Genomic DNA, 27,939 nt, shown 5'->3' on the forward strand with positions numbered 1-27,939 from the left:
GAACAGTATATATCCCTTCTTCATGCATTTCTTCAAAACAATTGTTTGAAACTGAACAGACTCCTGCACTCAACAGCTATTTCTGTCATGGAATAAAGATGAATATCCTGTGAAACCATATAATTTTAAATATGATTAAAGTTCCTCATGCTAATGGCTATCATTGCAGTGGTCCTAAAAGCACTGAGTTAATAGGGATCTTGGTAATATTACAACAATTATATGTCTACAAGAAAAGTTTTTTTGGCATTGCACAAGATGAGACTGACAAGCACAGAACACACTGATATTTGTAGCATGGACTGAGCATTTACTCTCCAAAGACCATGAGGTTACCTTCATTTCAGTCAGGCTTAGAGGTGTTTTCAGACTAAATAAATTGTTGCATTATAACTTGTTGACTACCTTTTCAATGGTTTTCACCAGAGGAATAGCAACAGTAAAAGCTGGCTTCACTTAAGATAATCACTTCAAGACCACTAATTTATAAGACTTAACCTACACCCTCCAGATTAAGTCACATGCATATTTAATTTCTTCCAGATTTTCCAAACAAACAGAAAAATAATTGTGTCAGTTCCCTTCGTAAATCTCCAGTGTTACACAGATATTGCACTATGCAGGATATTTGAAGCTCAGCACAGTAGTGTAGGGTTTAAAGCTCAGCATAGCTAACATAGGTCATTTTTTCTCAGTAAAATGGCCTCCCCCTCTTAGAGCTTAGACTCAGCTCTCCAGTAAAGAGGGAGATTACTGTTATTACTAAGCCAGCCTGCAACACACACGACGTGATTATTCCTCTCTCACTCACTGTATCTACCTAAGTCCCTTTACACTGCAGATTTGAAGAAGTATTCAGTAATAACCTGAATAGTTCCTGTTCCTTTGTACTGAGGAAAATTATGTCCTCTCATTGAATCCCAGTCTGGCCAGTATGAAGGATTCCTTTTAATTTAGTCATAGGAGATGTTGCCTGCTAATCTACGAAACAAAAATTCAAAATGGGAAAGAGAAAATACGTGACCACATATCTATATCCAGTCATCTTTAGCCATTTGCAGCAAACTGAAAAAGCTATATATATTCTGCAACATTTCGTTGAATATTACTTCAGATCAAAACTGCAGGCTTGCATCCTGCATCCTCCATACTTGATTCTCTAGGCTGTAGAAGAAAAAGTGTATCTGTATTGAAATACTGGTTTTATAGGCTCAGGTGATACTTTACTGAAGAAACCTCTGGGAACAGAGGCCACTTTTCCATTGTTTTAATTTTTCCCTCCCTCTAGTGTGGACATGTAGTTATAACCTCAGACCAAAGGAGGGAACAAAAATTTGTCAAGTAATGATGTTGCAGCCTTAACGGCTCAGACCTCTACTAAAATCTAACACTGATCTCTGTAGTGCAAATTTTCTTTGTCATTTTTCCTTAAGCAGGCAAGGATGAGCCCAGAATAAAGGTAAGTGCCCACCTGCAGAGGTGGTCCTGCTAAGAAGAGTCAGAGGAAGCTGTAATCATTAGCAGCTGTTTGAAGCTCACTGTCCTGGATGTTGGCCATTACTGGTGGGAGGTCACCCACACCTCCTTTCAAAGTGCTGGATGATACAGCTCTAAAGATTGTTTCTAATCTCAGTTTTTATGTATAAGGGTGTTGGGTTGTTTTTTTTTTTCTGAAATTTTAGTCACAGAAAAATAGGGCAATTCAAACTAGTAACTTCAATTGACAAATGCTGCTTTTGAGTTTGGCTCCAAATATAGTATGAAAATTATGAATTTGTTTTTCCAAGCAGAGAAAATCTGTAAAAAATAGAGCAATTGTTGGATTTTAGCATCCTCAGAGTTAGGCAATGTAGGGGACATTTTTATTTAATACTAAAAGGCAACATTTATTCCATAGCTTTAAGGTCTAGTGGCACAATATGGCTTATGGATATGAGGATAAAGTATCTTCCCAGCTGAAGAAGGGTGACTTTATACATGTTGCTTATTGGAAGCAGTCCATGTAAAGCGCTGAACTGTGTTCAGACTGCCTTAGAGAATGCTAGTTGGTGTAAGCCAAAACTGTGCCAGTAATCCTGTTAGGAATTAAACAGCACAGAGAATAATGTGCCAATGTTAATTGGCACTTCTAAAATTTTATTTTCCATAGTATAGCATAGCTGGAACCAAACCACCACTTCCAAACTACATTTAACACCAACTTCTGGTAGTACTCAGGCCTTTAAAGATGAAAAAAATATATTTTTAAATTAAAAGGTAGATGATTCATCTTTTAATTAAAGCTTTCTGCCTGTTTATTTTTTTTTATTGTTTCAATTAGAAACAATATATATTTGTTTATAAAAAATATCCCAGAATGAATGAAGAGGAAGAGAATCATCTAAATATGTATATAAATGCGAGCAGATCAGGTGCACGTGCTTGCTTTAGAGATATTGTGATTGAGTCAAACCAAATCTGAGCAGATCTTCAATGCAAACTTTATTTAATGAACTATAAATTACATTGCCTGTTTCCACAAGAATACATTATTATTGAGAAACATGATGTTGTCTTACACTTAGAAGCTTCTTGTTTCTGCATCTCAGACTTGTCAGAGATATGATAAATGACTGAAATAATACACTACATGTCAATTTCTACATCTAACTCGATGGCTGTTCCTTCACACACAGAGGTTTATTAGTGAAGGTTCTAAAGAGGCTTCAGAAATTAGAAAATAATTCCTTCTGAAGAGTGTAAAACAGCGCGGTTCTGCTTCAAATTCAATCACACTTTTACCATTAACCAGTAAAATGAAGTACAGAAAAACACAAAACAGCTGGGTTTTTTGATCATTCAAACCTTCAAAAACTGTATTATAAGCTTTTTTAAAGGGCTTAAATTCAAATCTTGTGTAAAAATCAATCTCATGGGCAGATTCTTTTAAGCAGTTAGCTGAGTTGCCGATTTTTACAAATATAGTTGGAGCACTCAGGTTATAACACAAAAGATGAGACTTGCCCCCATAGCCAAGTTACCAAAAGATAACTACAGAGTTTCATTTTGGAATTATTAATATTTTGACCTTCAGCTCTTCAGGGAAAAAAAAAAAAATATCCAAGGGTTGAGAATACTTAAGGTACGATAACACACTTCCAAAATTCACTAAAGTTAAGAAGTGACTTGATCATGTGAAATTTCTGATAGCAAATGAGTGTTTAAGTTAGCAAACAAAAGGCATGTTAATGCCCTAGAGCTGCATGCCAAAACTAGACAAATTCGTACCAAAGCACAATCAAATATTTTAAAGTAAGGGTCATTAGTCACTGTACTGCTATAACTCACAGCTCAGATAAACTGCATTCTCTGACATACGCCGCTGCCAGAGAGTGAGTCCTCAGATAAACCCCCCTATTAAAATAACATGGGAGTAGCAAGAAAACAGAAACTACTGTAGTACATGGGGTTGTGGGAGACAGTTACTGAAACCAGGAGGTAAAAAAGGCCTCAGTCCTCCTCATTCCTACAGGGTGACTTTAAGGACCTCTACTTTAAGGCACTATCACAAAATAATAACTTTTCTATTTAAAAATAATAATAAATATAAGTCCTTTATTAAAGTTCAGGAATCTTACAGAACAAAAGAAAGTAACAAAATATTATTCAACTGCAAAAGGAAGTACATCATGATTGAATACACCATTTAAAACAGAAAACTGGCACTTTTCATAATATTTCAAACTGACATTGACACTTCCTGGTATACCTAAAAAAATCTATTTCAGTAAGTCTTCAGAAAGCCTGCAAAACTACAAAAAGCATTAAGTTCCAGTTCTAAATTGTTTCCTACTACTAGTTTAAAACGATAATAGCATATTATATTGAACAATTATTTGTTTTAGATTGTGTTGGCTACCCAATTGCTTGTCATTCTTTCTTTTTGAGAAAGTAGGATTACTTACAAAGGGATCTAGCAAAAGAGGTCCAATATCCATTGATTTTTGAAAATAAATCACTGAAAAAAAATCACACTGCTTGATACAAAACAGAATATCCCAGACATAGATTTCTAATTGCTCTATTGTTTTTATTATCTAATATGCATCATTCCAGTAAGTCTGAATTTCCTTTGTTGAAATACATCTCTTTTTTTTATTTAATGACATCTGTTGAAGGGATTCCACAACCTGGTTATGAGTTAATAAAAAATTAAAAGAAATTGTCTATTCATTCCTGAATTTATGTAGCTTTACCTTTCAACTACTTAGATTAATTTTGATAAAAGTATCTACGCAATAAAATAAGCCCAGAAAATATCTTAAATAAATTAATTTAAAGCCTTTTTCTTTTTTTTTTTTTTTTTGTAAATTCTATTGCAGTTGTTTCTGATACAGTTGATATAGCTTTTTTCTCTTTTTTTTTTTTCAATTGAAACAGGATCCCATTAAAGAAATAATAATTAAAAAAAAAAAGAAAAAGATAAATTCCCTCCTAGACTGAATTCACAATCTGTTTTGGCACTTCTAAATACTTTTGCTAATTCCAACAATTTTCTCTCAGAACAATGCATATCTTGCTCTAAAAGTTTATCTTGCTCTAAAAGTTTAAGAAAGACCATTGCACATTCACTATTTTATTTATATTTCTGAACAATACTTAATTTTATACAATGTACCTGATACTTAAATAATGTGATCTTGAGCTTGTCAGCAATTTTAATTCTAAAAGATAACCCACTGTAATGTACAACTAAAAACCAAATTTTAGTGACCCTTGATGAGATTTACTCTCCAAACATCATAAGTCCTTAATGTAACCAGTAATTTCTCAGCACCAGCTAAATAAAACCTCTTTCAACCGTATACTTGATTTTACACTGATATGCATTTATCGTTATTCAGTGAACTGTAACCTATAATGATATTGGAGGTAAAGAAGTTGTGTGCTGTTGACTGAACTCATGAGAAACTTTGGCCACAAAATAGCAATTAGTTTCCCTTGAATAGAGGTCTTTAGTGGGTGAACAAGATAAGAGCAAGTGTACCAAGACATATTTTAGGAAGTAGTATTTCTATTCAGCAATATTCTTATCAATGACAACACAAGTGCACATTAATCCCTCTTCTGAGTCACTTCTTATAAGGTCAGTACTCACAGATGTTTGCAGGAAAGTGTATACTTTCACTTTACATACATAATTTAAGCCTCTTTGCATTCATGTGAAGTACACTTCATTTTTTCCATTGCTATATTAAGACCAAGGACTGCTGTTTAGAAGATAAAATTAGTGTTGTGCTGTCTACGCTGGGATTCAAAGTTAAGGTAAGGTTTTCAAAATCACAGGTTATAATGACAAAAAATATTAACCCTTTCTTCCTTTCCTCATCTCTCCCTCTATCAAAAAACATCACCTACAGTTACATATGTTCTTAAATCTTACTGAAGAAAGCAAAATGATGGTAACATGATAAATTGTTGCCTTTGCTTGATTTACAGCAAAACAAACAACTAACACTTTCTGTCCTACTAATGAATTGCAGTGAATTAATGTGATGTTCTTTGCAGGAGAATTGATGATGAACTTATTGGCTGTTCCATGTGCCTGCCACTGTAATTTAGCATTCATTAATAACCACTTAAATTAGAGTGCTGTTGAACAAAAGTACAGTCTGCACAGTTGCAAGCACTTTTCAACTCTCACTTGAAATCTTACTACAGATTTGCTCAGCTTGAATCTTACAGGAATGATCTTTCCATTGCCTCCCATTCCATAGGGCAGCGTAGTTGCTGGTTGCCTACTGTGACAGTATCTAACATCCTAGAACATGTTCATTCTCTTGTTTCTAGTCCTCTAAAATATAGTTTGCCCTCATTAAAAGTAACATTAATTATATACAAAGACACTTTTTATGTTATATGTAAAAACAGACAAAAAAAGCCATCCTACCTTTATACTTAATCCAAACCCTCCCACAGTCTGTCTTCTAATTGTTACTGTTCTTTCCTGGAAAAAAAAATAAAGCAATTTATTTTAGATTTAATGTTTTCTGCCATAATGTCTATATTCACAATTTAATAACTGTTTTTTGTGCTTCCATCCAACATTGATTTTTCTTGTTGTAATAAACTTGCAAGCTCCTGAACGTGAAAACCCCATGAAATCCATGTGGCAGAGGAAAAAGACAAAGTCATGAAGAAAAGCAGAGTTCCTGTCTCAGACAAAAATTACTTTTTTCAATTCATACCATACTAGCAAGTACTGCAATGTAGTAAGAACAGAACTATACAGTGTAACACTTATTGCACAACACATGCATTTCAGAGGTCTTAATCACAATTAGTCCTAAATTAGTCCCATATGCAGATTGAGCACTACATGCTGAAGTACATAAACTGCAGTCCTGCAGCACATTTTCCAATTTAGTTTCACCCAACAGGAATTCGACTTGTGTACTCCAAGACCACTCAGTGATGTGAACCAAAGCGTGATTAAGTGTACATGATCCAGAAATTCGTATCAAAGCACAGTCCTGATCCAAATTGAAAAGCTAATACAAACAGAGCCACTGTTGACCTCAAGGCTATGGTTTAAAAATCATAACCAATGATTTATTTGGTGTTATAGACAATTATTTAAAGTAGCACATTTTTTTTTCCTTTTATTGCTTATCCTAAAATTTGTTCTTTAAAGGCCATAGACTAGAGTCTGTCTTAGATATGAATATTTACCAAAAATACTTTTTTTTTTTCCTATTGTCTTGTTGACTTTATTGTCAAAGACCACTTAGAATTAGTCAATTTGGTTATTGGCAAAAAAAACAACTTAGTATCAGATATACCATATGTCCAGATACAAATAGATGGAATATAGAGAGTTTTTAATGTCCTCTACATGTGTGCTGATTTTATACTCACTTCATTATGTATGTATTGCATAGCATAATTCTGCATATATATTTTAAATACATATATATATGTGTGTGTGTGTGTGTGTGTATATATATATATATATATATATATATATTCATATATTTCAGTACAACCAGCATAGGCTGCCAGCATCAGTCAGATTTGAATAAGCCTCTCACCAGACACATACCAGTGACAGAGACAATTAAATATGTACAGAGCTATTTTTTTCCTCCTTACATATACAGAAAGGAAAAGAAAGGATCTGGGGCTGCCCACAAAAGAGTTTTGGAAAACTGATATTGCTGAATTTGGGGGGAAAATCCAGTTGCCTTCTTTCTTTTTCACACTTTTGACAAATATGAATTTCACAACTGCAGAAAGAGCAAGCGTAAACTACTTAGTTTTGGATGGCAAGACAAAATTGTTTGTCGAAAATAAGACTTTCTATTTATTTATTTGGCTAACACTTGTAAATGTTTGATCTAAGAAAGTGGTGTATGATTTTGTTCTTAAATGGCCAAACATTTTAATTTATTTAATTTGTTTTACATTTGAAATGCATGAAAAAAATACTTCGGTGTATCTTAAGTGTAAAGACTTACATATTATTCACAGAATGATAGCTAACAATTACAAACATGCAATCACTTATCTTTAAAAATACAAATCAGAATTACATACAAGTAGTAAACCATCAATAATCTCCTAGTCTGTGACTGCAAAGTTCATATGAACAGTATAGTGAAACAGCTTTTCCAGAACTGTCAGAAGCATCACACATTTCACAAACCATAATTTTGGCTTAGGATCAGACCCCAGCTCTGATTAGCTCCTCTTTTTTAACCCAGAAGTTCAGAAATAAAGTGATAGGACTCATCGGACCACAGTTAATCTAAAACTGAGTCACTGGTCAAGGGGTGTTTTCTCCTGTAATCAGTAAAGAAAAATAAATACATTCAATCCAGGTGAGTCAAAGCACATGCCCAAGTTAGGCAATAATCATCTTCATATATGTCCTCCATTGAGTACAGAGTCAGGATGTCAAATTTAACTTTGGAAAGAGGAACCCTCCCCTTTAGAGTTGCAAAGTAACTTGAATAAGCATTGTAATGGTAGATACCAGTTTTAAAATGCTTTGGCAGAAATCTCTTTTATTTGAGTAAATTTTTCTTTGGGACTTGCATGACTTGCATGTGACTTTTTGAATATGACTCACAAAAACCCCAAATCAAGCTTCATTTTCAGTGCCATCTTCAACCAAGGTGAATCGAATAAACCTTGTCTGCAAAGTGCTATATTTTAATGTGAAATAAAATTTTTAATATAATGGTTAATACAGTAAAGAGGTTTGACCAGCAAACTGAAGCAAATTATATTGTTCTGATGCCTTTAGCATTTCAAATTAACAATAAAATACTTTTCACTGGTCTAATAACTTAAAGTTCTTAAAATGCTTTATAACTATTCATTAATAAAATATGGCAACAACTCTGGAATGCAACACATTTTGTACCAGCAAAGAAGTGCTCAAAGTATCCTCATTGACCATTTATGCTGTTCTATGTCACGGTGCTGCTCCAATGATCTGCTTAAAATAAAATCTAACTAAAGATCTGTGTCAGCTGTAGATTAATCTATTAACATTCTACTGTTTTGCTTTTACCTCTATTTGCATAAGGTAGTGTTCTATGATTGAATTTGCAATGGCTTTGCAAATTCCAAAAGCAATTCATCTCCAAGTTTACAAAATAAAACATGAATCTTATGAAAAGCTACTTAGTTCAATAGGAAGACTATACAAAATGTCCCATGAGCTTGTAATGCCAGTATCACATTTATTATCCACATTACACCAAAGAGCAGGAAAGTTAGAGCTCCTAGGATCCTTATGCTCAAGATTCAGAAGAGTGTTTTAGAAGCTGCTTCCTGGAACAGAACAAAAGCAGTTATCATTTTATTGAAAAACTCAAAGCTGCTGCCAAGCTGTCAGCATTTTCTATGCCTCTAACTCAGAAAAATCCTCATCCACACACATGTTCATTGACTGGAAAGGAGAGCTAAGAGGTCTGGCAAAAAAATTCTTCCTCAGAGCTATGCAGTCAAACAGAAGCAATGCCTTTTTTAAGCTTTCATTATAGAGATATTAAAATTTCTCCTTATAATCTGTATGACCTTCTTGAGATCATGGACATCAGCTTAAATGCGATTAGAAGTAAAGAATGACCATGTCACCACACAGCAACAGTAAATAGTCACGAAAGGAAAACAGAATCCTATGTAATCATTAACTATTTACATTTAGTGAAGAGTTTATGTCATTTTTAATAGATAAATCTTATGGGACAGTAAAGATTCAAATATTTCATGCTGACTAGTATGTGATCTAAAAGGAAGTATAGTTCTTAATTGACTTTTAACAAAATGATCAATTAGTAATTCAAATTATTTATTCTGTATAATACAAACCGGTAATCTAATGTGATCTTATAATCTTTCTATGAAAGCAGTCAAGTAACAGTTGAGTAACAAAATGAAGAGACTTCAAAACTTTTCATAAAACTGAGTTGACAGCATGTGAAACTTCAATATTCCAATTCTCAACCTTTTTACTAGGATATAAATATTACATTTTTCAGTTTGGGACACTGGTGTGTCTGGTTATTCATCTTACAAGACTAAAGATATAAAGAATTAATTTATCTAGGTCCAGACAGAAAACAAGACTTCTCATTTCACAGTGGACAGAACAGACACCAAGGTACTATACATATGGAAAAAAGCTGAATGGGTGCAGAACAAAACAGTGGGTGAGAAAAGAGGAATAGTGTGAACAGGAATCTACAACAGCACAGTGACATGGAAAAATGTAGGGAAAAAAAGGAGAAAAATGTTAGAATTGAATTTTTAAAATGGAATAATGAAATATAAAGATATAATACACTGGCAGCAACTTCATAAATGAACCCGTTAACATTTGATGCCATAATATCCTCAAGGCCGTGCTCTCATGTAATTCATCAGCTATTAGTAATCCCACCACATTTTGAAACAAGAAAATGTCATGAGAATTTATTTGTTTTCATTGAATTATTTATTACATTTTCAAGAAGGGAGATTTTATAACCTCTTTTGGTAACGCTTTGATCTTTCTTAGTGGCATTTCTTTGGATTAATTGACACAAGCAGTCAAACTTTACACTCAGAGTGTAAAGGACACAGGACACAGGTCAGTCATATCCCACTTTGAATTCATAGTGTTAACAAGATTTGCCAACAGACTTGCTCATCTGCTTATAAACTCCATTGTGTGACATTCAAAGCTTGCCTCCTTATTTCAGTTTCTCAGGCAACTGGAGAAGGTTGCCAGTAAGGGACAGTAGCAGAATGCCTGGTCAGTTGGAAAACCCCTTTCATTTGCAGCCATGCTGGATACTGAGGATGGTAAAGGCAGCTGTGTTGTGTAGAGTGTTAACACTGACTGGAACCAGCAAGAGTACTCAACCCTTCGCTTGTTCTCACTTCAGAATGTTCCCAGCCCTAAAGCATATGCCTAAAGGCAGAAATATTTACCTAAGTCTATACTTGAAAAAATTCTACTCCAAGGATTGATTTATTTCAAAAGTACTCCATTTCTGAATATAGAAATAAAAGAGTAAAAACTCACAAACCCAAAGTCAATATGGATTTTAATTCCCACTATGCTTGGTAACAAACACTTTCTGTAGTTCCGTGATAGCTACAGCTATAGTTTCCAGCTACTGCCACACATCATATGCTGCCGTTGATCAATGCTTTAGGTTCTCCAAGTGTTTTCTGGTTTGCAATATTTTCCTTTTTTATGGGGGAAAAACCTTCTTTCCATGAGAAAAAGCTATTCTGCTATTTCAAATTTGGCTTTTCAAATGGCAGTCCTGTGTTTGAACCCCAGTAGATTGCTATGCTTTTAAGTTTTTAAATAGCTGCAGAAAAATAAGCTGGCTTAGGTTGTCCATAAATGATCACATATACATAATATCAGTTTGTCACTTAAAAGCTGTCCAGATTGGCAGGGGGGAAAAAAAAAAGAAAAGGTTACTACCATCTGATAGATACTTGACGACTTCTGTGAAAAAAACGGATTCACTCCACTGAATAGCTGACAGATACCCACACAATAATAATAAAAACAAACAAACAAAAAAATCACTATTCTTACGGTTAGTTTTGTGAAGATAACAAGACTGGAAAGTGCCTGAAAGGTGACCTGTCTGTTCACGTATTTGCAATTCTCTCCAGGACAGGGAGTTTCACTTTGGCATCGTTCATACTATTCAATCACACATCAGAATCAAAACAGTAACTAAATACAGAAATAAATATAATACAGAAAGTAAATCAAAACCACGTTTACCATTTTAAACTTTTCACTTTTTTCTTTATTTATTTTTCTACTCATTAACATTGCTAATGTTAATTGAACTTATTTTACCTTCAGCAAAATATATGTAAAGAAAATTTAAAACTCAAAAGAGAATGATCCAATGTAACAGATAAGAGTCTCAGGAAGTGTCCAGAACTGTAAAATGTGCAAGCAAGGGAAATTATAATGACTTAATCTGACTGCTCAGGCAAGTCACAGTTAAGTGATAAGTTCTGAATCTATACTTATATTTAAGATTTAATACCACCTTTAACATTCAAATTTGGAAAAAAAAATCAAGAAGGCCATGCTATTGTGTAAAGTATGTAAGTTGAAAAACTATCTCTAACATGACTTTTTTTTTTTTGTAGTACCATATGGGCTTTCTATAGAGCTGTCTTTCAACACAGTTGTTTTCACAATAGCAAAAGGGCAACTTTAAAAGTGAGATATAATGTGTTCTTATATTTACAAGAAAAAGAATAATAATTGTGTGATTAACAATGCCAGAAATCAGGTCTGCCTACAGTTAAATAATTTTAGTGTTACTTTCTGACCTTGGAACAGGTGCTTATCTTATTGATGAAGGTTTTTTCCTCTATCAAAAAAAACCAATTTAGGTCCATAGGTTATATTCAAATACATTTATTTGTATCAAGCTCAGTTAAATCTCTGAACAAATGTCATACTATGCAGAGAGCTGTTGCTCTATAAATTAATTAAAAGGTGCATTCACTTTTTATTAGTATTGAAATGAAGAACGATCTTCACATCAATCTCCCCATAAGATCGTTAATCTCAAAACATGCTAAAAATATTAGCTTAATTAAAAAATGCATTACTACACATCAGCATAGAATTACATTACTGACAAGAAATGAGAATCATCTTTATTTTATCATCAGGTGAGTTAGCATTATTTTGGAAAAATCTATGACTCCTTATCAGAATGCTTAAGAAAACTTTGTAAAAATGTAAACTGTCCTGGTAGCTGAACTTAGCAACTTGCCAGCTGCTCACCATTTATTTTCAGTCTTTTAGAATCAAATCATCCATCTTGTCAGATGGTACACTGACATATCCTTAGCTTATGGATCATACATTTACATACACTCCATTAGAAAAACTTCTGGGTACGATTAGCAAATGAATAAAATCTGTTAAAGAAAAGAAGGGAAAAAAGAACCCCACCACAGCTCCCTAGACGTATAAACTACTATTCATGATAAAATACAATAATCCTTTTGCTTAAATTTCAGATGTTCACAAAAGGTGATAGAAATTGTAAGGATAAACTCTAAAATATTTTTTTTTACTATTCTGGAATTGCAAAAATTAAAACTTTTCCTCGGAAAAATTCTATTGAAGAGTCCTATTTCAGATCAGACATGGTGTATCTTAGGTTACCCTCCCTCTGATCATAATTTTCAGCAACATCAGTATTAGACCATCCTTTTTAGTCCAGGGTATTGACCTATAAGTCTAAAAAGACTGGGAGTTGCCTTACCTGTCATCTGGAACACCATATAGCAAAATGTTGTGCCTATAATTTCATGAAATTCAAGAAGTAATTTTAAAAGGAAATAAAAAATCTTCAATACTTTCATCATCAATACTGATGAAGTTCCTACATGGTTTAATTCAGCTGTTTTCAGGGCTTTTATTTTTCAGGTTAAAAGAATAAAAATTCTAACTGTTCTGTAGGACAATAAACTTTCATGGAGATTTATAACAGTCATAAGAAAGCTGTCTGTTAGCAATACCACAATTACCAAAAAATATTTTATGAAGGTCCAGTTCTTTAGGGGAGAAAAAAAGTGTACCTGACCTAACAGTCACCGTTCTTGTCTTCCATTTTTCCCACAGAGGGACTCACAGATATCTTCAGGACATAAGCTACTCCAACTCAGACATACACTCCCCATATTACAATCCTTGTCTCTACAGGCAAGGATCTAATTTGGATTAGTAAAGACAGTGCCTCCTACTCCGAGATTCACAAAATGTTTTCATCTCACTCCTGGTCATTCTCACTGGAGTTCAAAACGACATCAGATAACCGCTAGCAGCATAATGCAGAACCCACTGTTCGTATCTCTTGGAAAGTCTTTCTTGTTGCACACAAAGAAATCTCTGTAATACTTGTTGATGCAATTGATGCTCAAATTTAGATCTAATCTACAAGTACAATTGCGGCAGGACCCTCACTAACAGTATCATTTTGTTCAGTCTACTAAAGAAACAGATTCTTTTTTTTTTTTTTTAGTGTTTAACACTGTTTATGCTGCTTATGATCTTTTATGCATATAATTTTCTTACTCTAAAATGTATACAATGAAATAAGAAACAAGATTCCTTTGCACTTCAGTTTTCAGAAACTAGAACTGTTTTCCACAAAAAAGGAAGTGTTCTAAATTAAGAACTAGGTCCTTATCCCGTATACTGAAATTTAGAAACACCTCATTCCTAAGGAGCCATCGATTTAATTTATATGATTCCACTGAATGCAGATCAGGATACCACCGGAACGTTAATTGCCTGTTTAAAGTCTGTCCTACACAGAGGAGCATGCAAATTGATTCAGATCCAACAAACAGAAGAGGCACTGCTCTGAACTAGAAACATAGTAACAAGCCTTTTGCTCCTTAACAGTGCAGAACTGAGTAAGTAAAATTTGTAATAAAATTATTTGAATATTATTTATTAAAATATATTAAAATGACTTCTACTGTAGCTACTTGTCTGTAAAATTTAACAGTGCTATTGTCCCTTAGTTAAAAATTTCATTTTTCTTATTCAGTTTATTCTATGAGGTATTCAATACCAGTTGCTAATGAAAACACTTGCTCTTGCTCTGTAGAATGTAGAAAAATAGATGTGGTCAGTCATCTAGAATGAAAGTAAGACAAAACAAAATCAACCAAGCAAAGTAAAAGATAAAAAAAATACAAAACAAAACAAACAAACAAACAAAAAACACAAAAAAGAAACCTCATAAATCAGGAATAAAAATGAGGAAAAAATGAAGAAGAAGAAAAAAAAAAAAAAAAAAGCCCATGAAACTTGTCTGATCATGCTATACAATGAAAACACATGATTCCAGATGACTGAAATGACCTGTGACAAGATGACAGTTAACTGTCTGCAAAATACCAATCCTCCTTATTTGGAATGAACATACTGATTCAAGACCTAGTCTGAATTCCGGAGGAAATCAGGGTAAAGTGCTCAAAATTCACTAGCCTAACAATGACACTTCCAACAGATACGAAGCTCCTCATCGCCACACTAATATTGATCAGTTAATGAGTTATGTATTCAATATGCAGATAAGATAGCAGGAATGTAATTGGTGAAGCAAATCACCCACTATTTTCTACAGTGCCATTGCAAAACTTATCAGGTGGGCAAAACTGTCAGAGAAAGCCTTGCTGTTAAATGGGAAAAAAAGAAAAAATAAATTAAATATACATTGCATGAAGACATTTAAATAAAAAGTTCAGCAAAAGTAACAGATATTACAGCACAATAATGAAGGTCATATTTTTGAGTGATATGATCTTTTAATAAGTAATGCCAGAATGGGGTTGGTGGATTAATGATGCAACACCGTGTTTTACAAAATCACAGAATGGTCAGAGATGGTAGAGAACTCTGGAGATCAAGTTTGCTGAAGTGATCTCTAACGTGATCCTCCTTGGCCAAGAGGTAGTCTTCCTTTCTCCAGAAATCCTCTCTTGCCTCCAGGGTCTCAGAAATGGAAAGGCCAGCCTTGGCAGTGAAGGTTGAAGTAAAGAAGGCATTCAGTAACTCCGCTTTCTCTGTGTCCTCCGTCAACAGGGAACCTCATTCAGCAGCGGGCCCACATTTTCCCAAGTTATCCTTTTCCTACTGACATAGTTGAAGAAGACTTTCTTGTTGTCCTCGACCTTCCTCACCAGATTTAACTTCAAATGGACCTTAGCCTTCCTTGTCACCTCTCTGCATGTACTGACAATGGTTCTATATATCTCTAAGTGCTCTGTCCTTTTTTCTGCATCCGGTAAACTTCCTTCTGCTGTTTCAGGGTTGCCAATACCAGCTTGCTCATCCATGTAGGCTTCTTGCACCCATCGCTTGATTTCCTACTCATGTGGATGCACCCATATTGAGCTTCGAGGAAGTGATGCTTGAATATTAGCCAACTCTTCTTGACTCCCCTGTCTTCCAGAGCCCTAACCCATGGGATTCCTCCAAGCAGGTTCCTGAAGAGGCCAAATGTAGCTCTCCTGAAGTCCAGGGTTGCAGCCCTACTTATTGCCCTGCTTCCTCCATGCAGGATCCTGAATCCCACCATCTCATGGTCACTGAAGCCAAGGCTGCCTACAGCTTTCACATCCCAAACAGAACTTCTTTCTCTGTGGAGACAAGGTCTAAAAGCACGCCTCGCCTTCCTGGTTCCTCTACCACTTGCATCACAAAAGTTATCATCAATGCTCTGCAGGAACCTCCTGGACTGCATGAGCCTAGCTGTGTCGTCCTCCAAGCAGATAAAAGGGAGGCTGAAGTCACTCATGAGAAGCAGGGCCTCTTATTGTAAGGCTACCTCCAATTGTCTGTAGAAGGCCTCATTGACTTCCTCTTCCTGATCATTTGCCCTGTAAGCAAAAACCCACAACACTATCCCCCATGCTGACTTGCCCCTTAATCTTTACTCATAAGCTCTTGACTTGTTCTGCATCCAGCCCTAGGGAGAGCCTGATGCATTCCACTTGTTCCCTCACATCAGAGCAACTCTGGAACCTCTCCTTTCTGGCCTGTTTTTTCCTAAAAAATACACAGCCATCCATGACAGCATTCCAGTCACACAAGCTATCCCTCAATATCTCTGTAATTTCAATGAGATCTGGCCCTGTGACTGCACACAGATCTCTAAATCTTCCTGTGTATTCCCTGTGCTGTATGCATTGGTGTACAGGCATTTCAGAGAGGTAATGGAGCATGCCGGTTTCCCAGAAGGGGTGCAAGAGGATCCACCATAGCCACACACACCTTGAGGTCCTTGGTATTTCGGAACTCATCTTGGGAGGCAGCTAAGGAACATATTGCTGTGGTTGGCCTGGCTTATTCCCCAGTTAGATGCGATGGCCTAGAGCATTTCCACTTTGGACCCCTTGCCCCAAGTTCCTCACCTTTAAGCCCACCTCAGCAAGTTGGCCAGCTGGCTGCCAAGGATTCCCTTGTCTCTGCTCGACAGCGAGAACCCATCCCTCCCTAACAGCCTGTAGTCAAAGAATGTCCCATTGCCATAGAAGCCAAAACCCTCATGACAGCAGCAGCTGGAAGTCCACATTTACATGATGTGCATTATATGCCTATTTCTGGCTGCACCCATTCCCCTTACTGGTAAAACGGAAGAGAAACTAACTTGGGCACCAAATTCTTTCACTTGCACTCACAGGGCTTTGCAGTCTTCCTTGATTCTGCCCAGGTTCTGGCTCGTGGTGCCGTTCGTGCCCACGTGGAACAGCACCAGAGGACACAGCAGTTTGTGCTCTGGGCAATATGTGGCACCCTCCCCGCAGTACCTCGGACCTCAGCTCCCGGCAGCAGCCCACCTCACCCGACCCCTACCAGCTGCAGATGGGCGCCGCAGTGCCCCCCAAACGACAGGCACCCACTGCAAGCGCCCAGCGTGTCTTTTTGCAGTGACCAAGGTGCTGCTGGTACTGGTATGGTATCTCCACACAGACCTTGCTTATGGGTGTCTGTAGCTGCTAAAGCTTCATATCTGCTTCTGGTTGTAATGCAGGAGGGTGGGGACTGAAGCAGAGGCCTGCTTTTGTCGGTCACTAGGGTCCAAGGTGCCTCATCCTCTGGGGTGTCCGTGACAGGAGCTGGTTCTGAAGCCTCCTGTCAGTCTCCACCTCAGAGCCCCTAATACTGCGCAGCCTTTTAACTGCTTCCTGCAACTTGGCCGCCTGCCGTAACAGAGTGTCAGCCTGCGCACACCTGAGGCAGGTACTTACCTGTTCTTCAGGAGAAGGCTCAGGGCACTAGTGGCAACCTGCCACCTGTGCTGAAGCCTCCTTACTTACCAGTTCCGCCTGGGTGGAAGCATCAAACATCGCAGGGCCTTCTCTGTGGACACACTGGCTTTAACCCTGAGGGGAGTGCCCACCATCCCAGCAGAGACCCAGAGTGCCTCCCTGGGTTCTGGACCTTTGTGCAGGGTGCACAGCCCTCCCTGTGGGCCCTCCTGTGTGAACTGCCATGGCATGTCCTGCTCACTAGGGCTCTCCAGGGCCACTTATATCTCCCGCAGTTGCTCTTTGAAATGCCTAAGATGTGTCAGCCTCGCTCGTGAGAGATGCTGGCTCCTGGAAGGGTATTCAGCAATTCCTTGGGTTCCCCTGACCCAGGAACCCCCTGCCCACCTCGATAGCCTGGGCACAGACCTTACTGCTGCCGGCACTTCATTCCTTGCTGGCTGAGTTTGTTGCTAATTGAACAGCTATAGACTGAGCTTGAACTCATAATTTCTTTCTGTCTGGGCTTCTAGATGTCCTGTATGTTGAGGAATGGTACTGTTTGATTGGTAAAAGGTGCACCTATACTGCATATAAAGCACACAGACCTGTATTAGTAAATTCTATTTGCACAGTACGAAAGTCTCAAAAGATAATGTCAAATTTGTCATGCAAAGAAACCCAGCCTGTATGGAGACAACGTAGGCAGAGTGTTCCTTTTGTTTCAGAGAAAAACTCAGAACCATTCACCTTGAGATGTTCATAACAGAGAGATGGGTTCTCCTATACATTTTCCATTAATCTTCCACACTGTCAGCACTGCTAACATTCCATCAATTTATTTCTGGTTTCTGCTTTCTATCTTTTTATTACACTTCTTTTTAGAGATACAGAGATGTGGCAACAGCAGCAATTAATTAATAAAAGACAGACATAATAGCAGTCACACAACATTTGCATAAACAGATATTACACTGCTATGCCTCACAAGATTTAACTTAAAATCCTATGATGATTTTATTTAGCTCAAAATGAGACAAGAATGGGTATGATATTTTTCCATATATCTTAAAAATGCCTCTGCAAAATATAATTACAGTATCTATAAAAATATCTATAGAAATGAATAGTAAATAGTTTATAATATTTTTTGCTATCTTCTATAATTAAATAAAAACTTTAGCATTAGAGTAGTTCCAGAACCTACAATATTATTCTGTGTTACATTTTAGAGATCTTTCAAATAATTGCCTGCAAAGCTCAGTTTCTTGTCCACAAAATTCAATACGATGCTTAAACAAGGAATGTGACACATCACGTAAAAAAAGTAATACATAAATCACACTATTACACTGTTCCAGCTGAAGTCCATCTTTATTAACATGATGTGCCGGTAAAACCAGTGATCTTCACAGCATGGATTGGCAGCATGCACAAAGTCTGGTGTTGTGCTACCATATGAAGCAATGAAAGCAACAGAGGATAGCAGATAAGTCCTCTACCAGCAAAGCCCTGCCATAACAACTATCCATTAACTGTCTTATCAACTCTACAGACAATACTCAGATATGTAAGTACATTGAGATATGTGTACTTGTGCCATCACAATGCTTACGTCATTCCTATCTCAATCAGTGGCTCCAATATTCAATGGTGAGTGCAGAGAAAAAATACTGCAGTCATGCATATAACTTATTATCTTACTGCTGCTTCTTAGATGAGTATTGCTAAGGTTAAACATACTTAGTGTTAACAGAATAAAATGGAATATCAAACCATGGGAGTAAATGCATACATATGCATTTGCACATATGCACACACACACATACACACAGAGTATTTTTGCTTTTTATAAAGTACATCTTAAAGAAAAAAATAAAAACTACTTACACCAGAATAGAAAGGCTCACCAGACACACAGATCACATCCTGCTCCTGGATCATCAAAATATCTTTGGCTAAGTGCAGTCGCACTTTGAAAGGCTCCTGGTTACCATCCTGCAGCAAACAAATCCCTGTCTTTGTCTTCAAAGGAAGGAATAAAGAAAAAAAAAAAAAAAAGTTTTCTCAGCATTTTGCATTACTTGGAAGTGGTATTTTGAAACAGAAGAGCTGAGATAGGTACAGTTACCATAAATACATCAACAAATATCCAAAACTATTACCAGTGATCACTGCATTAATTTACTGTGCTCAGACTACAAGAGAATGATGGTTACAGCAGCAAGTAGCGAAGGCAGACTGCAATAAAAAAGTGCTATTCTGCCCATGATGAATCTGTGAAACTCCTTTCAGATTGCTTCAGAGCAACTCTGCTCTTACTTTCCATCTCTTTATTAAATGATGACACCTCACTTGGAAATGAAAGCTGATGTTCCACATATTACACTGATTTTGACACAGAAATACGTACAACACTGCCAAACTAGCCAGATATGAGCACTGACAGCCTACATGAACCTGTAGTGGACCTTTCCTAATCTTTTTTCCTTCCTTATGCTTTTATGTTCCTTTTCAAATGAGGGTGCTGAAGTTAAGAATAATAGAAGAGAGATCAAAGAATGCAACTCTGTCTAGTAACTTTCTTTTTGCTCCGCTTCTGTGTTTTACATTTATGGTTAGAGATCTGAATTCTGTAGGACTTTTCAATATACAATAAAGGCCTTTCCAACAACTTAACAGCTTCATTTTGCTAGTACCTACTTGTGCTACTTATTTTGAGCACTATACATAAGAGGTTTGAGTAGCGGAAAAGTCTGCATGATTAAGTACCTGCAGTATTTAGTAATGTTTCCCTGAATGCTGCGTTGAAAATAGCATTCTACAACACTGCATAAATGGACAAAAGTCATGTTGGTATAGCATTTTTGGTATGAGAAATTTGCTTACAAACAATTAAAAAATTTAGCCTTACAACATGTAATTCACCAATATTAATACTTATACCTATTTATTGCATAGGTGCAGATATGTAAGTATACATGTATGTATCTCAGAAGAAAATTCATATACAAAAAGTATTTAAAATCTTGGACCCATCAGTGCCAATAATAAAACTTCAATTGTCTTCATTCAGGTCAGATATCAATCCACACTCCATAAAAAGTTGGCTAGAGAGATCAAAGAAACAAAAGTCTTGCTGTGAACTTTAACTGCCAAGGTTGACCTGGCTGAATCCAAGGGCTCTTTCTCAGACAAGAGTTTAAAAGAGAATTTAGAATATCTCCCCATAAAGTGCTCTGATACCTTACATCCATCGTGTGGAGAGAACACAAATATGGAACTGACTGTAGGTAATGGCAGAAGAAAAGTTTAAATTGTTCTCAAGAGGTTTTAAAAGAGGTGGAAAGGTCAAGGACAACCTTTAAATAGCTCTACGTAATGTCCTCCACCAACAAACTATTCTGTCACTTCTGCTCCATGCTCAACACTCAAGCTTAGGAAATTGTTTTCCCTTGGACACTAGTAACGAATGTATATAACTCAGCCATAACTTTGAAAGTGGCTTTGATGTTTTTATTATTTTTAAGTTAAGTAAGAAATAAAAATGAAGAGGTCTACACACTAAACTCACACAGAGGTCAGTGAAAGCTCTGGTCAGAAGACATCATACAGCCTTGTTCTAACATTCAGGTATTTTTTTTTTTATTTTTTTTTTTTTAACAGGATGAGACAGAAACTGATTGACATGGACAGGCAAATAATAAAAATGTAAAATGTCTTTCTCCTGCACAAAAGTTTGCAGACCTGCCCTTCCACCTCCCAGGATAACTGGCAATGGAATAAATTCTGCCCCTGATTATAGTAACTGCCTCCCTGCTGAGGGGCTTCTTTGTGCAAATTAGAGGCAGATAACCACAGCAGACATAATTAGCCATTTAGAATAAAATTAAAATTCAAGTTGGCTTCTAAATGTGTATGGACTGAGCTTATTCAGTCTGAACAAGGAGACCAATTTTGGGAACATCAAAATATTTTGGCCTTTGGAAAGATCAGTCATACACACTCAGGGGTCTTATTTACATCAGACACTCTAAAATGTAATGAACCACTTCAGTGTTGTTGGGCTTTATGAAAGCTGGTTTACGATACAGTTCAAAATTAAATCTTCGATTATATAACCTCATTCCCTTTCCCACCTGAAAGCAGCGTTAACAACCATGTGAAAAAGGAGAAGCATGTAGTTTAGTTTCATTAGATAAGCTCAAGAGAAGTCCTTGAGAACAAAGACTGGAAGTTATTTATTTCATTGTTTCATTTCTGTCTGCCGAAATTTCTTTTTTCTTCTGCACCCCGTGCCCTTTCAAAGCATCCAATAAACTGAATCAAATAAAGATATGAGCTCCTGCATCCTCATCCAGAGTTTGAACTTCAGAAAGATGTCCTGTATATATGGTTTCATTTAAATTACCATGCACATCAACATTTTTCATCCATGTGGCCCCTGTAAAATAGATCTGGTTGGAGTATGATCATATGTCTAGCTTATATCCCTGCCATCTCTAACATTTTAAGAGCTCAGATGGTATGCATGTGTTTGTGTGAGGTGTGGGGTCATAACTGATGTTAGCTTTTGTACTCATTACTAATTGTTAAGATATTCCATGAGAGGGTGTGCAAAAAAATACCCTTCAAGCATTCTACATTCCACTGGCAGAGGACTCTGCCCTATCCCTGACTTACAGCAATAAAACAGCATACAGCACGTAAGCCACACTACTGTAACTGTCAGTATGACTCCATGCAAGGCATCCTCTGGTGCTCAAATGTGTGATGGACTTCATCACCTTAAAACAGACATTGACAGAGAAGCATAGGTCAGCTGATAACAATTTGTTACGCCAATACACCTTGACTGTATGTTTGAGACAAAATCGCCAGGAACTTTGCCCTGCTTACATTTATAGCATCCTACTTTCTTCATCCTATGTATAGAGTTTGGCACCTGTTGTGAAGAGGGCAAGAAACTGAGTAAAGTTGCACATGTTTATGAAGCAGATGAGCTAGACTAAGGAATGGATATTTAAGCAAAATACAGTGGTGGAAGAATGAGTTTCCATATGGGAGAGGAGTCAGTGACTTCAATAAAAGCAGTGGTGAAGGAAGGCAGAGGTAACTACGTGACAGATGCAGTGAATGTTGCACCTGCACAGTACTGCCTCTGTCGCGTCATTCTACACCCTTTTAAGCTGAGTTAGACAAGAACACTGATGCGGCAAGAGCTGATGTTCTTGGCAGGAGTTTAGAGACTGCCTACTGTTCCTGAAATAAAATAACTACAAGAGGAGCTGAAAACTCATCCCTCTCTGCTTTGCTACACCAGTTTGTATTGAACTTTCTACTTCAGATCACTATCAGAGAACCATATAGGTTGGCAGAGCCCTCAAGGCAGACTGCTTCTACAAAGAACATGGTCACATCTTTATTGTTATCAACAACAAGGCAGTGAAAAGAAGGCCATTTAAAAATCTTTTTCCATTACACCCTGACTTACAGCACATTGTCCATATTAGCTCTGTATAAAGACCTGGCCCTAATAACTTGCCTAAAATGAATTTAGAAAAGCTTACATACCATAAACACCTTGGTGCAATATATATTTGGCCCTCAAAATATTTCAAAATTCATTTCAGATAAAATATACACAAAACCTACAGTCTATATATTTTGCTAGTAGCAGAGTCTCTACCAAACATACACCTAAATTAATACTCTATGAGAAAAAATTTTAGAGTTACCTATTGATTTCAAAGTCAGTTTCCTGGAGGACTTCCAACATTTTATTTATTTTTTTAAAATTTATCTGGCCTAAATAAGGCTACTGACAGGTTTTCTGTTGAAGAAGTTTCTGTTCACATTTCCCACTATTTGTTGCTTTCCTTGTAATTTCTTATAAGAAAAAAAAAAATCTAAAACTTTTCTGTGTTTTTTTCTGGAGGAGACTTATTCAGTATTTCTGGCAATTTTAAGTACTCTTCATTAGTTTTCAGGCTATATATGACTATCTTTTTGTTTATGCTATCTTATCTCTTTTGCCTTGTGGTAATAAAACAATTAAGGTAGCTTCGCTTCTTCTAGGTTCAAATCAGTAGGAAGACTTCAACAGATAGGTCAGTTTATATATATATATATATATATATATATATATATATATATATATAAACTCTGCAATTTAGTTTTAAGCCACGAAATCTATTTCTATCATCAAGAAATACCACTAAGGAGAATGGGTTGCAGAAACTGCCTTAAATATGTATATAGTTTAGTTCAGACTAATATCCACATTTTTGTATGTTCATTTGAACTGAGGCTGACCTCTGAGTATTTAGAGATGTGCCTGTCACTCCTTTATAATCACAGCTATTATAATAAAAAGGAAAATTGAATCGGAGGTATAAAGGCAATGAATACGAGATGTAGGAATATGTGTCAGAAGCACATAAAAGATGTTTTTTTGAATGGTCCAGCTACTCATTCTGTGGAGGTGTTGCTATCATAAGTGAAAAGCATATATATTGTCAAAAATGGGAATGCAGTCCAGATACACAGGGATGCGTTCAGCTTGTCATTCAGAACATCTTTTATCAGATACCAAAATCTTCCAATGCAAAGGATAGCAAGTCCATTCCCACAGGAGTTTTACACTCCAACCTGAAAGAACTGCAGGAAAATTTCAAATTTGTACTTAATCTTCTTTTTCTTTGATTTTTCCAGGTATTTGACAGGTAAGTATTTGGCTATGACATTCTTCTTGTAAGAATACAGTCTTACAGAGAATTTCCTTTTTTCATAGTCAGATTAATTCAATATGTAAAGTAGACATTTATAACAAAACATATATTTATATAAGTATCTGTATATATGAGCTTCTTACTCAACTAAGGTATTTTTTAGAGCAAAGCCTTTCATTTTCTGACACTATAAACAAACAAGTTTTGATGTCTGACTTGCCAGTAAGCTTACTAGGACTAGATTATATCACTACAGTTGAGACCAAGAGATAAGATATCATAAAATTGAACGCTATTGCGTGAACATGCATGTTTCTTCAAATTTAATTCACCTATTACATGACATTCTGACAGGCATTGAAAATTGGCAGTCATTTTCCATCTTGTGATTGTGAGATTAAATTATGAGTTGAAGCTAGATTTAAGAAAAATTGCACAAACCAAAGGTATTAGAAATCCCAGCATTGCCATTTGATAGCATTTATAAACAAAGGAAATAATCATCTTAGGCTAAAAAGTGCAAATCAGAAGCTGGCATAAAGGTGATGGGAAACAGTCCAAAATAGTATATAATAAAATTTATGAAATAAAGTAATGAGAAGGTCAAAATACTGCTTAAAAATTAAAACACATTCTGTGGCAGGCAAAAAACCCCAACAAGATGGATATTGAAACAGAGGTCACTAGACTTGTGAACAAAATTGCATCAAATTACAAAGTTTGTGAACTCTACAAGAATATTGATAGGATTCATAAAGCAGAGGACAGATTACCAATTCAAACTAATGCTTCAAAGAAACAGTGGAGCGCACTGTAAAAACAGATGAATAGACTATAAACATGAAAATGAATGGGGTGTTTACTAATTTAAGTAAGTTTGACGTTATGTTAGAAATAAAAAAAGCCAAGCTAATACAAGGATGGGATTTCAAAAGTCAGGAAGTTAGAAAAGTTAAAAAGGTGCTCATGCAGCTTGTTCATCAAGCACATGGAAAATATCAACTTTAGGTAAAAAAAAAAGTATCTAAGGGGAAAATGTTCTAATGCATTACAAACATCCCAAGTCTTCAATTTAATCAGAAGGGTACTTTCACTGCAGAGGACAGTACTGTGTCAGAGATTGAGGTTATCTTCCAAGAGATAGTTTTCAGAATATAGAATAAGGTCAAGTGAAGACAGGAGAGCGTTTAAAGAACCCAGTGACTCTACAATTTATGCTCTTGTAAAGTTCAGAAAGCTCAGGATAAAGGGTAAAAGATGAGATGGGTAGTCTTATGGTTTAGAAATTGTTGAATAAGTACAAGAACCAGTGCAATGGACGCCTTTGCTGATCCACGAGGGAAAAGAGCAAAATCCACAATAACTAAATGAAGAATAATTAAATATGAAACAATGGAAAACTTCCCACAGCTAGCAAGTGGAGAAGCCACAACAAAAAATTAACTGTAAGTTTCCCATCATCAGATACCAAGTAGTTTCCCTTAGAAAAAATATGTGTATGTGTGTAAGACCTCATTTTTTGTAGTGCTATTTGAATTGTCTAGCACAGAAGGTATTTTCTTGGAGAATAAAACTACTTAAGGATGACTTGAAAGGCAGCACAGACTATAGATAAGATGCTTCAGAAAGAAAATAATCATTAGGACCATAGGCATCATCTTGGGATTGACATCAATGTGTACCTGTCTACATATAAATCTTTAAGCTCTCATTATGATCAATGCTTGTTATAGACAAAAAGCACACAGAGCAATTCAGCAGGTTTTCGGAGAAGGGAATTGCTCACTAGGCTCCACTGACTGTACTACTCAGATCTGCAGTAGGAACTTAGGCACAAAGTGCATGTGCAGGTACCTACAAGTAGGCAAGACCACGTCAGTGTCCAAATCTCAAACCAAATCCCACTAGTAGACACTAGAAAAAATAAGGGATGCATGAAAACATCATTACTATGAAAGGACAAGGTTCCCTCAGAGACATTCAATGCACTGGAGCAGCAATTATTCAGAATTAAATGATTAGATTAAGGAGAAAAAAAAAAAGTGTCATGGACACTACAGAAAACATGCTCTAGACTCAGTGCATCTATGTGGAATATTTTGCTTTTATGCTAGTTGATACTCATTACAAACCATTTACTGCCATTAGCAAGGATGAGGATGGAAGTAGCAATGAGAGTCTGAGCCGCACTCATAATTTTTTGGAGGGTGAGCTCAGCTCTTCTACAGTGGTGGTGGTTACAGAACTCAAGGAAGGGGAAAGAAGGGCAGTAAGATATTCAGAAGAAAGAAAGAGGGGAAGAAGAGGAAGATCAAATAGCCAAGTTGCCTCCTGACAGCTTTTATTGCCATCATCAAAATCTACCTAGTAACTATTTTGGCATAGACCAGAGATTATTTTTCCCAGATACACAGTACATTGGAGAATTTGATACAAGAGGGGATGGAGGGGAAAGAAGCCTCGAAGTTGTAAATGTAGTGACTAAATAACCAATTAAACAAATGTACATGGAGCAAAGTCTACAGCTACTTTATGTTTCATGTCAGTAGTTGAAATAAATAAAATAATACCAAAATATCTGTGGCTTGGAGTGACTAAACTGTTGTTGAAGAGAACGACAAGTTAATAAAGGAGATAGTGTCACTATGGTATTTTATTTAGTCAGTATCATCTTTTTCATAAGAAGCTCAAGTATTAGATGAAGTTTTGGTGAAAAGTCTGGCAAACGTTAAGGTATTAAGAAAACTGTATTAAAAGTAGTAACTGAAAAGTATATACTGGGAACTCAAACACCTGACAGAATGGATGATTACACCTCATACTGAACTCATGAACAATCATTCAGTAATTACTTAATATTTGGGTAGTGAGCTTGAAAAGACTGTCCACATCAGTAGAAAAAAAAAAAAATAACCCTTCTGGAATCCGCAAAGTAGATAAAAACCACAACTGTAAGGTTATGTGATAAAATCTTGTCTGCACACACACAAAGGAGTACATACAGACTATAGCAGATGGGGGAAGTCCAAATAACAACCTCCCAGTTCCATCAAAGGGAACATCAGCCTACTGAAGGCCCATCACCACAAGTCCAGAAGAGTACAGGAGCACAACGGCAGGCAGGGACCCAAATTAAGGACTCAGACAAGGGACTTCTGGTCTGGTCACCTGCCAGGGCTGTCCCGGGACAGCCTCAGCCCCAGTGTCTAGCTGTGAAACCCATCATGACAACAAAAAAACAGAGCACCTTTTGGACTAAGTGGGGGTCTCTGCCTGGGAGTGTGGGATGCAGGTTTTGACTGTGCAGGACTTATTATGGGATGTTTAGGGGAGGAACTAAAGGTGGGGAAAGGGATTCAGCGATTTGGTGACAAACAAGTAGGGGAAAATAGAGCATTAAGGGGGAGAAAAAGGGGTTGGTCACATGTAAATGGTTTTCTGGTCATTATGCTTTTCTGACCATGCCCTAACCCTGGTCAGTGCAGTCTGTTCTATTGTCTTTATTAAATTCCTTAAATTATTTTCCAGGGAAAGGGATTCTGTGGTGTGTGATTCTGTGTGTGCGTGTGTGTGTGATCTTCTGTGCCTGCAGCTGGAGAGGGGCTGAGGCCTTAGGGGCTTGTATGCTCAGCTGTTAGCAACTGGGAAGATTGGGATCCAGGGGTAGCTGCAGGGCAGACTGTCGACACTGTACATACATACACATAAATTCTCATGAGAGGATGTCCATCCTGCTCAGCCAGAGAAGGAAGCAGGATGAGGCTGTTGGTGCTGTTTGTGCGACTGCTCTGTGTGTTTGTATGTGATCTGAGTGGTTGGTCATATGATAAGTATATACATAGTATATACTTATCCACATATATATATGAATACATGTACTGTGTATGTGTGCTCCATGTGCATATGC

At 36.5% G+C, this 27,939-nt stretch overlaps 1 protein-coding gene across 4 annotated transcripts in view; it reads right to left on the bottom strand.

Annotated features, from left to right (window-relative positions):
* SNTG1 (syntrophin gamma 1) overlaps positions 1-27,939 on the bottom strand; it is a 359,106-nt gene that overhangs the window by 147,055 nt on the left and 184,112 nt on the right. For 2 of the 4 annotated variants that reach the window (XM_055705965.1, XM_055705964.1), the window contains exons 3-4: positions 19,192-19,326; positions 5,930-5,986 (exon numbers count right to left, since the gene is read on the bottom strand). In XM_055705965.1, coding sequence (XP_055561940.1) covers positions 5,930-5,986; positions 19,192-19,326 — 192 coding nt within the window. Of the gene's footprint in view, positions 1-5,929; positions 5,987-19,191; positions 19,329-27,939 lie in introns of those variants that run through there. The other 2 variants (XM_055705969.1, XM_027815712.2) reach the window with 1 other exon arrangement.

This window comes from Falco cherrug, chromosome 3, assembly GCF_023634085.1.
Source record: "Falco cherrug isolate bFalChe1 chromosome 3, bFalChe1.pri, whole genome shotgun sequence".
In the NCBI taxonomy this organism is placed as follows: Eukaryota; Metazoa; Chordata; class Aves; order Falconiformes; family Falconidae; genus Falco; species Falco cherrug.